Source organism: Larus michahellis, chromosome 1, assembly GCF_964199755.1.
Source record: "Larus michahellis chromosome 1, bLarMic1.1, whole genome shotgun sequence".
In the NCBI taxonomy this organism is placed as follows: domain Eukaryota; kingdom Metazoa; phylum Chordata; class Aves; order Charadriiformes; family Laridae; genus Larus; species Larus michahellis.
The window spans coordinates 82,457,025-82,468,202 of NC_133896.1; the positions used below are offsets into that span (position 1 = coordinate 82,457,025).

General features: G+C 43.4%; 1 protein-coding gene across 2 annotated transcripts; it reads left to right on the forward strand.

The window, feature by feature from the left end:
• Nucleotides 1-2,935: 2,935 nt before the first annotated feature.
• LOC141737793 (C->U-editing enzyme APOBEC-1-like) lies at nucleotides 2,936-10,915 on the forward strand. Of its 2 annotated transcripts, XM_074572761.1 has the most exons (5): nucleotides 2,936-3,128; nucleotides 4,420-4,447; nucleotides 4,869-5,257; nucleotides 7,178-7,296; nucleotides 9,638-10,915. In XM_074572761.1, exons 1-5 carry the CDS (start codon nucleotides 2,996-2,998, stop codon nucleotides 9,656-9,658), a joined length of 690 nt encoding a protein of 229 aa, XP_074428862.1. In that variant the 5' UTR covers nucleotides 2,936-2,995; the 3' UTR covers nucleotides 9,659-10,915. The 2 variants fall into 2 exon arrangements, with proteins under 2 accessions (XP_074428862.1, XP_074428861.1); XM_074572760.1 differs by lacking the exon at nucleotides 9,638-10,915 and having other exon boundaries at nucleotides 2,996-3,128; nucleotides 7,178-7,350.
• The last annotated feature ends 263 nt before the right edge of the window (nucleotides 10,916-11,178 follow it).

The window sequence follows — 11,178 nt, forward strand, 5'->3', positions numbered from 1 at the left end:
CCCAGGCTTTTAGTCACATTTAAGTTTTGCCTTCCCCCGTGCTTCCAGACTTCTACCTGCTGATTCTCACCTCTTTCCAATAGATCATTCAGCCAGAGAATAGAAAGCTCTGTACCTGTAAAATCCTCAGATTTGCAAGCTGGGATCTTGGCTGATTCAAACCTTGTCCCTTTTTGTTTTCTATGATCTAGCTTTCCTTCTGCGCTCCTCTTTCTTATTCTCTAACCTGCCTGCCTTTCCTATTTTCTTTTGTGTTTCCATTTCTTTGACTTCTACCTCAGCCCGAATTTGTGTTTTAATGCCGAATAAAATTGTTCAGTGGAATGCTGGAGTTGGAGTTACCAGAAGTACATCTTGGGTTTCAAGTGTCAGATAAGCCGAAAGACATTTGAGAAAAATTGCAAATACGTGGCTGTTATCTCAAGAGACACTTGACTTAGTGAGACAGATTAGGGGAGTACATACAGTAGATGCCACCACTGTAATACTGTCATGCTGAAGGATTGTTACACTGAAATCTGGTTCGTGGGAGATATCTGCAGGGAGGTGGCTCCCTGTTGCTCTGTCCACCTCTCTGTCACCTAGTGTATATCCTGGAGTCCCTCTGCAATGTGTTCTGAAGAAACTGTGAAGCCTCTATGTGATCATCCCCAGTGAGGCTGGTCAGACATATACAGCATGGCTCTACAACCACCAAAGGGAACGTTGTCATGAAGGTCTAAGAAACCTGGGAGCTTAGAGTCCTGAGTGAGCGTATGTCCACTGTTCTGTGTGCCTTTTGCAGCGTATGTTCCTCCAAAATGCATTTACGTTCGGGAGGTATGCATATGAGGGTGGTGGTTATTTTTAAAAAAAAAAGCCATTTGCTGGAGTGGGTGAGATATATTTAGATGTTACCAATATGATGGTATATGATGTCTGTCATCATCCTCTGAAGCACTGAAATTTGATCCCCGCAGACAGGATGTACAAGTTCTTCTAGAAGCAGGAAAATTCACCTGTGTGGTGACCTTGTCTTTCCGATTTTGTTAGGGTTAAACCAACTGCTGGATCTGGAAGGGATTTCCTCTCCTTGCATTAGGCTGGCAGGAACAGCAGAATGATATTTTCTTCTTTTTTTTTTTTTCCTTTTGGTTTTCCACCATCTCCTAGAGCACATTCAGCTTCCTGGAGACACATGGAAATGTCGCATTGCGAATTCTTTGCTTCTGCTTAGACTAATTTTTTTTCCTCTCTCTGCTTGCTGTGGCACACTGCTCGTTTCATACCAGGAACTACTGCTACTAAGCACTGCTGCTGATCAAGCCATTTCTTACAGATCAGACTAAGCATCTCAAAGCCTAATTTACAATTGCATAATCATAAATATCTACTGCAGAGGGAAGGAAATGAAGAGAATACTATAGCATCAGTGCATTTCTGGCCTTACTGAATAACAAGTCCATGAAGTCAAACATGTTAGTCAAACACTTTGTTATTTGTTTCAAGAAGTCTCAGAGTGTCTGAGTTGATTCCATTCACCCTTCCTAAGGTATGAACTAACGCAACCAATAGGGAACAATTCTGTGCCGTGAAGTGAGCGGTGACCTTGCTGCAGAAGAGGCCCTGAAGGCAGATGCTGTGTTGGTGCGGTGCTGCCTGATAACCTGTCACGACTAACCTCCTTCACAGAGGGTCCTGCTAGTGCCTGAGTCCCTCCTCCCTCTGTACTCCACCATTCATGTTCACTTCTGTTTGTTCTGCCCTTGCAGGAAGCTGAATAATTTTTTGACAATAGAATATTGAGGGCTGGCCTAAGAGAATACAAATAAATCACTTCCACAGCTTTACAATCCCAAGTCAGACTTGGTGTTGAGGGAGGCAATGGCTTTGTCCTCAAGGAGTGCACATTCCTGGACAATGGCTCACCAGGGATCTATTTCTGCAGCTCACATCAGACCACAAAATTATTGTGTCATAAAACCAGAGGAAACTATAAGTGATAGAGACTGACTCAGCACAGTCATCTCTAGCTAAACATATGAAGATATCTTTTGTAATCTCTTTGCTTTTGCAAGCCAGTTTTGGGTGTGTCAGAGGAAAGCTTCTCTCTAGTAACTAGCGTTGTTTCACTCATTTTTCAGATTAAATGGGAAATATTTTGTGTTGCATCTTGTGTGAGTTACAGAACAGATCACGGGAAGGTGATGTCCAGTTCATAATGCTGAGCAGATTTCTCAAGGCACTGGAAAAAGCCTATTCTTTTTATGTCACTGACCTGTCATAACCAACAGCATCTGCAGATGCTCACCAGCTTTCTCAGGTCTTGCTCTCAGGGTGCCCATGTGAGTACGGATCTCTTCTCTGTTGTGAAGTTTCTTTAATTACCCCACAACAAGCTGTCCACTGCCACAGTTAGCCTGAGAATGTCTGCCCAGTCGCTGACCACAGCTGTAGATGTGTTCTCACACACACTGAGGGTCTTCCTTGCTTACGTGAGGACTCTGGTTCAAGGGTGTATGGTAGGAGTGGTCCTTGGAACTCCACAGAATGGTCTCATGAAGGGAAATGGCAGTAACCATCACCACCTACTGGAGATCCATAAAATCACAAGCTTTTTTTTCCCTCTTTCCACCGGAATCTGCTCAACTTTCAGATGATATCTGGATGCCAGAAAAGTTATCTGCCATGCCCACGACGATGTGACTTTTTGCCATTTGTGTAGATGCTCTTTCTCTCTTGGTGCATTGGGGTGACTAGAGAAGAGTTGCTTTTCTATTCTGGGGCTAGTGGTAACAAAGAGATATAATTTCTGTTCTGCACTGCAAAAAAAATGGCTCACCTGTTAGTTCCAGCTTCTGGCAGGCAACCTTGTCTACACGCCCAGATCCACTTCCGAATGGGACTCACCCTCTTTTGGAGTCCTTTGTTGACAGGAACTTGCCTTCAGTTTCACCCAGTGGGGTGATTTATTTGCATAAGAGCAAGTCACCATGAGGAAGTATTCAGCTGAGTAATGTTACAGACGTCCGAAGTTCAGTCTGCAGGAATAGAAACTGAAACAAACGTAAGACTAATAAAAGGATACCCATCACCCAAGATGCGACAGACAAATCTAGAAATATCCATGGCTGCTGTCCCTGACAGAGGTAAGTACATGTATGTGACAAGCAGGTCTGTTTCTCCATATTCAGTGTAGATATTTACTGTAGATGTATGTAAGCAACTGGTGAGTACAGACAAATGTGTGTGTTGGTACATGAAGATATACAGGAGACACTTGTGGATTTGTGTGTGTCATCTCTTCGAATGCATTACCGTATCTTGAGTCTTAGGTCCAGCTTCAAAATACTAATGCCTTCTTTTGATCACCCTGATGTGGCATTAGGCAGGAAGAACTGAAATTCCAAAAGACCTCTTAATGTGGAAAGAGATCTTAATGTGGAAAGATCAAAGGCAATTAAGAATGGAGCAAATTAATTGGTGTATTATTTTTTCACCTATTTTGTTTCCAATGCAATAAACAACTAGAAAATGCTTCTTAATGAATCATTGCAATAAGGCTGTGCAAGGAGCTGATAATTTCTCTGTTGATAAGGAAGACGATTTTATTCCTGCTGAAATGTAATTTCACTGTGTATGTTTTATAATTCCTCATCTTGAAGAGCTAAGAGCTATGGAAAAGTGCCTTTCTTCAATGAAATGAGGGTTCTTAGACCCTTAAGTTTGCTATGGGTGCATTTCTACAAAAGAAATAAGTAGCCTTGATCACCTGCAATTGGTTTTATCTAGACCCTCAGCTGTGAAGGGATGGAAGAGTCATAGGGTCAAACTTCTTTGCCACCACGAGAGACAAAATGTATATAATCAGGCAGGTCTATGGTGCCACCCCATAGGTACTTGTTAGTCAGAAATCACACTCCTTTCTGCACTGATACTTTTTCAGCATTTGAAACAGTTTCATACTAAGAAAAAAAAGAACCATTGGCTGTGAAAATGTTTTTGTCTAGATTGACATTACGAGTGCCAATAGGAAAATAATTCCAGCTTTGCCTAATAGAAATTGTTTCGAAGATACAAAAGGAGAAGAGATTTGATTCTGCTCTTTGATTAGTCAGGGAAAAGCAGATGCAGTACTGCTGGAATCAGTGAAGTTAAACTTGAGTGAGATCACAGTCTACCCTAATGTGTTAAAGTGAGCAAGAGTTCATGTACAGCACCGTTTGAACAACCGCCAAGTTTAGTTCCCAGGTAGAAATCCACTACTCCTGCATTCCAGAGTGGCTATCCTGCTGTGCAGGGACTACTTATTAAGCCCTTTTATATAAAAGAGATTTGGCAGGGAGTGTATAGACAGAAAGGGTCCAGGACAGGAGGTGTAGAGGAAATTTTGTTTTCTCATCTACTATCTCCAGTGATTCATAAATCTTTTCTATATAGGTCCTGCCACGGGAGAGAACAACCAAGGGTAAGAGATATGGTTCTATCACTGTGTACTGCCTGGGCCCCATGGCAATTTCCAGAGACAGGCAAAGCTAAGAAGCCTTGTGCCTTGTTTTCGTCTTACCATCCCTTTCCTCGATCTTCCTTTCCAGTTATCTCACTGCTTAGACAGGTGCTGATCTCAGAGTAGTGATGGGGTAGCTTACCTTCCCTCTCGAGGAGGTGCTGTGAGTGTTTCACCAGTGCCACTCTAGGGGAATAATTCTGTACCCTTCATCAAATTCCAGATTTAGGTCATTAGATTGCAACATTCTTCAAGCTGCTCATATGTGATGGGAAAGGCTTAGAGTGGGAGGCTTGGCTGATGTTGAGAGCAGGCAATGCACAATGGAACCAAACATCATTGAGGTTTTGGGATCATAGTACTGCTGGTACTTTTGTCGCAGGTGGAAGATACATCCGGATGACTTCATAGGAAATTATTTGCCTGACCAACATCCAAATGTGGTGTATCTGCTGTATGAAATCAGGTGGAGCACAGGTACCATCTGGAGGAATTGGTGCTCAAACAATTTTGCGCAACATGCGGAAGTCAACTTCTTGGAAAATTGTTTCAAGGCCATGCCATCAGTTGCTTGCTCCATCACCTGGTTCCTATCTACTACCCCCTGTGGGAGATGCTCCAGCAGAATTCTGGAGTTCCTGAAGGCACATCCCAATGTGACCTTGGAAATATATGCAGCCAAGGTGTTTAGGCCCCTGGATATGCGTAACCGGAAAGGTCTCAAGAACCTGGCAATGAATGGAGTCATCATACGTATCATGAATCGTGCAGGTAACCCAGCTACTCTTTGGCTTTGGCTAAGTGTGGACTGAAAGTTCCGGGATTATGTGCTGTCCTGTTTTGGGCGACAGAGGATTAATTGATCTTTCAATAATTTTACTTTTCAGTAAGGTAATGCTTTCTAATGCTTGGGAAAACTGCATTTTTAGAAGACTCTAGTGTCTGAATTTGTGAAACTATTTACTTTATAGCCAGCTATGGTATGCGGGTTTCAAGGTCTCGGTGTTTTTGAGCTAGCCAGGTGCAGGGATGAGGAGGAGCAAGACCCAGGCACTTGACCCAAGCTGGCCAACAGGATTATTTCATACCATGAATGTCACATTCCATATAAATTAGAAAGTTTGCTGAGGAGTTTCCTCTCTTCTATGATGGCTGTGATCCTGAGAACTTCTTGTCCCGGTGCTGGTCCCCTGAGGCCTTCCCTTCCTCCCAAAGCCATAGCACTCATAATGTCCAACACTTGCTGTCCACTGCTGGGAGTGCACAGCTTCCTACTGATAGAATTGGCTGAGCATAATCCTTGTATATTTTATACTGGTATTGGGATCAATATTGGTTATTTATTATTAATAATGTTAATTATTTAGGATTATTCTATGAAATCTGTTTATATTTCAACCCTCGGGTTTACTTGTTTTTTCCTGATTCCCCTTCCTGGGCGGGGAGGGGTCATTGGGTGACAGAATAATTGTCTAAATGACAATAAATTCTTGTGGGTTCTTCAAACATGCGCGCGCGCTCTCAGCAGTTGTGCTTTGTAATAGTGGTGATGACTGGCATTGGGGAGGACTAGTGAGCACAAAAATACCACTCTCTTGTGTCTTATTTCTTCCCCAATCCCATACAGCTGCAGAACCAGCGTGGTCATTTCCTCTTGCCAAATCTGAACAAGGAGAATTATGTCTTTCTCTAGCCATCCATGCCTCCTTTATATACAGTGAAAAATCCTGACAGTAAGATAGAACCTGTCCCTCCTAGTCTATATATGCAGATCAGCTTGCCAGATGCAGCAAGAAATTGGTTTCCCTTGATAGCTGGAGAAGAGGAGACATATTTAAAGGAGACTTTCAGATGATGCATCGTAGAGGACAATTGTGTCTTGCATGTGTGTCATTTTGTATGTATATCTTGCTTGCCTGTAAGAATAGTCCAGACAAGTAGCTCACAGAAAAGAATGTACATTTGAAGAGAAGAATTTTGCATACGTGTTTGGATACTGAACTACTGGTGTGTGCAGCTACAAAACCTACTAGGTCAAATGAAAACTTAAAGGACATTGCTTACCTTGGGGAACCTGTCTCTGGGAATATACCACCAGAGAACTGACAGAAGCTCTGGCCATCCTATCAACACTAAGGTCGATATGAAAATGCTGAGTGTTAGGGTGTTCACTCCAGGTTTTCCCTCAGATAAATCAGAGAGGTTAATGACTGAAGCAACAAGTTTATTGTCTTACCTAAAGCTGCTGTGATCAGGTACTGGGCTGCCAAAAGGTATGCCTGAACAGCCCTGATTGCATGTGTCACTCCCCTTTTCAGTACCTCCTAAAGAAGCAGCCTGCGGCTCACTGATTGATTCTCCGTTGGCCAACCTGCTCTGACTTTATGCCCTGATGGGCTGGCTACCTATGATAGGGGTTGCCCAAGCCACCGTACTGATCTCTCTCTCTCTCTCTGGCAATTCCCCTTTTTAGACATATTGCTATTTGTATAGTTTCGGTTCCCCTTTCCATTAACTTATTTGTGTAGTTGCAAGTCATTGTTGGTCCCGTGCATGAATGCCCTCAGATGAATGTCTTTCTCCTGTCCTTTACTGTTGTCTTAATGAGAAAGAAGTGCCTTGCTCATGTATTCATGAAGAAAGGAGGGGGCATGCCTTTCATCAATAGTGACTGGATATCTCTTTTCTCAGATTACAGTTACTGCTGGGAAAGATTTGTTGCACACCAACATGGAGAAGATGGTTATTGGCCCTGGAGATTCACTTCATACATCTGGCTGAACTGCATAGAGCTCTATCATATCCTTTTGGTTAGTAGGCACTTGAAGAAAATGCTGAGAGTGAAAAGTAATACAAAATCCTAGGAAAAGGAGGTTGGGAGGATACTGGCAATGGTGTGAGCAGGAAAGATAGTAGGAAAAATAAGCATGGGCTTGATGCTGCATAAACGGAGGGCCAAGCAGGCCAGAGGACTAGGCTGCTACATTGTGCTTTTGTGGTCAGGAGTAGAGAAGCAATTTAGCAATACTCTCAGGTTTTTTACTAAAGAAAGGGCAAATTTTTTAAACCCTTTACATGGATCAGCTACAAATTCATTAGCTCGCAGCTTACTGGAGACATTTGATCCCAAAAACTCATTCAGCTGTGTAAACACGCTTCAAGTACGCTCGTTTTGCTTCTCAGGATGGGGTCACTGATTTTAGTTAAGTTCTGAGCAAGTTCAAAAGCCCAAATTGGTGGATTCGCTTTCAGGATCAGAGCTTACACATAAGCGTATCATATGACTGAGATCTGCATTCCCCATTTCTTGCAACCCGTACAGCTGCAGAAGGTATTTATATGGCCTGATATCCTACTGGACAAGAAAGAGAATGTGGTCTACTGAGCAGGAGAGAGAGCAAGACTGGAGTTAATTCCTGGCTCAGTTACTGTTTGTGGGGCAAGCCTCTATGTAGAAAGGGGGCTAGCAGAATGGACAGCAGAAGATAGAGGAAGGAATGCACAGAACTACATAATACAGACAGGAACTTAAAGGCTAGAAGGACAAAAACTAACCCGTTTGTAGGATGCTATAAATGCCTTGTTTTATATCTGACTAAGGAAAATGTAAACAGTGTATTCATTTCAGTTTCGTCCACCACAAACTTACATAGGTCTTTTAATACCTCAGGACCTGGCCTTTCTAATTCTAACTGTTGGAATATGACATTCAAGTGACAGGATACGCATTATCCAGTCAGCTGATCAAAGTAACTGTTGAGGACTTATGTTTCCCTTGGCTTTCAGCCTTCCTGAGTCTCCTAATATCTGAGATTCAGTAGTTTAGCAGTTTACACCCAATCAAACGCATGATGTGGTGCTTACCAGGGAGCTGAAGAGAGCTGTCTGCTAAGTGCTTGTGAACACCAACAAACTACAGCTGACTCAGCACGGTTCCCTGGGCAGCAGTACAAGGCAATATGCCCTTCAGGTCTCGGTTTTAAAAAGCCAGCTAACAAATGACCTGTCCCTCCCTGTCCCTGGCAACCTCGTTGATCACTGCAGAGTGCTGGTGGCTGGGAAGCTTGCACTTGGACACTCATGCCGAAAGTCAGGCACTTGCTCAACTGCTTTGCTGTCTCAACCAAACTCAAGCCACCCCTAAAATGAAGATGAATAGGGCCCATTACCAGTAGTTCTGACTAACCACCAACCCTCCACAGAAGGAATGGGAAGGTCTATGTGCTCAGCCCTTGTGAAAACCCAGCCCCATTGTACTAATTGTCAATGTTCAGATAAGTCTGATTGACCATTACCAAGACATCAAGCCCCCCTGAGCGCAGAGGTGTAATGAGGAGAGTTTGTTCCAGGCGCATCCTCCAGAGAAATACAGACCAGTTGTGTCAAGTCTTGGCTTCCCTGACCCAAGAAAGACACAGGAACTGGAGATTTGGTGGAGTACCACTGCAATGGTCAGGGTGCTGGAGCACTTGCCCTACAAGGAGAGGGTGAGGGAACTGGCTTTATTAGACCTAAAGAAAAGAAGGCTAAGTGGGATCTAACTGCAGCTTTACACTACATAAAGGCAGCAAAGACAGAGCCAGTCTCTCCTCAGAGCTGCATAGAAGAAAATGAGGCAACAGGCACAAGCTGCAACAAGGGAAATTCCAACCGGACAGAAGGAAAAAGTCTCCCCCAACAGTGGTGCTGTACTGGAACAGGTGCCCAGAGAGGCTGTCAGACCTCCATTGCTGGAGACACTGAGAACTTTCCTCTGAGCTGCCTGATTAGCTTTGGAGTTAGCCATGCTACAAACCCATTGTTGGGCTCGAGACTTCTAGAGGGCCTTTCTAACCCCCAGAATCCTGCCTTTCCGTAGGACCTAGCTCCACTTCTCCTGGATTCAATTAGGCAGTCAGCCACTTTTTAAATGCTTCTGTTTCTGAGCGATCTGTCTTTTTAGGAGGGGTTTACATGGCACAGTAAATTCCAAGGTGCTACACTGTTGTCTGGAAAGCTGTGTCCCAAGGCAGATTATCTGACCTGCTGAAGGTTGATCAGAATGATCTTTTTGACTAGATTCTGTATTTTCAAACTCTGGATCATGTTGAAGAGACAACTTAAGTTTTTGGCATCTAATTTTTAATGTTCGTGTTTCTTTCTTTCTACTAGGGGCTTCCTCCGTTGCTTTGAATACTAACAAGCATCAGCAGCATGCTTTCAAACTCACTTTGTGAGTTAGCATTATTTACAAGACTGGAAAAGACAGTCCCTGGGAGTCTTCCCCACTACAGCTTCACACTGTCACCAGAGAAGACTCTTTTCATTGGCATTACTAAATATTGGACACAGCAGAAGGAGCACATGAGAAACCACCAGAAAGTTTGGATAATGCATCCAGGCAGCCAGGACACGGTGCTCTGGGTCTTTACAAGGCTTCCTGAGAGTCCAATGGGGATAGGGACCATGCCCCACAGTCAGACCTCTCACGTCTGCTGATTCTGCAATCAGATTCTGTCAGTACCCTCTTGAGATGCCAGTGAGTAACGTTTTTCCTGCTCTGGTCTGTTCCAAAGAAGTAATCAGAGCTATGCATTCTGGTTTTGAGAATTGCTTACGAAGATCACTTTTACGGCTATGTGTGTATGTTTCAGAAAACACTTCATGCTGTTAGTATTTGTGTAATATTGTTATTATATTACTGTTTTCGTTACAATATAATACAATTATATTACTAAGGATTATATTGCTTAATTTAAAGGTTTTATTCTCCCTTTTTTTATGACTGTAGAAACAACAGAATAAAAGGGAAAAAGTCAACTCTGTGAAAACTTAGCTTTTCTTGTTCCTTTCCTGGGCACATATCCTTCCTTTGTAATTCCGCACTCTGGAGTCCCAGCTGTTCTGGGGGAACACAGTAAAATGTCTCTGCTCTTCCAGCTGGAAGCACTGACCGGAACAGTGAGGTAGGAGATATTGAAAGCTCTGAGCTATCTCTATAGGCAGAAGGCCAAAAGAAGATACAGGTGTGCTGGGCCTTGCAGGAGTTTTCAGTTTGCACTGCAAATAATGCAAAACATATGAATGAGTCATGTTGGGAACTCCACATTTCATGGTTCCCAATCCTTTCAAGCAGGAGGCCCATTGTGGATCCCACTGCGGAATGTGCTGCTGCTGGGATCTGCAACATGCAGGCTCAGATGATTATTTGAAGAATAAAGCAGGGGCTCGTGGGAAACATGCCTATCTCTTCTAGTTGATCAGTGCTTATAGCATCTTTTGGCCATGCCAGAGTCTCCAGATGTTTAGCAGACAATTAAGCCAGGCAGAAAAGCTGCAGGCTGAGGAAGCAGCTCCAGCCCCTGCTGTCTGAGAGAGTGTCTAAAGCTGAGTGCAGGTTGCTGGGGAGTGTCTACTACATTAACCAAATAAAATTACTCCAAGCAATGTAGTGGCTAAAGTTTTCTTCTTCCTGTCCAGGTCCTCAGGCTGGATGTCACATGCCTTCCTTCTGGCCATTCTAGTGTTAACTCTTTGTTTTGTTGGAGAGAAATGAAATCGCTTGATCAACATGTAGTTGAGAACACTGGGGTCCATAACCATTCAGCAACATAACTTCTAAGTTACTGGTCGGCTGTGGAATGTGGCAACTGTATTTGAGCCTGATCAACATATATAGCTTCAAACATCTTCATTTGCGTCTGGCTTTGAAT

Excerpts from the sequence above, each read along its gene's own strand:
- LOC141737793 (XM_074572760.1), top strand. The coding sequence starts at position 2,996 with ATGTTACAGACGTCCGAAGTTCAGTCTGCAGGAATAGAAACTGAAACA. Across the intron at positions 3,129-4,419 it reads GGCTGCTGTCCCTGACAGAG|GTCCTGCCACGGGAGAGAAC; the intron begins GTAAGTACATGT and ends TTTTCTATATAG. Across the intron at positions 5,258-7,177 it reads ACGTATCATGAATCGTGCAG|ATTACAGTTACTGCTGGGAA; the intron begins GTAACCCAGCTA and ends CTCTTTTCTCAG.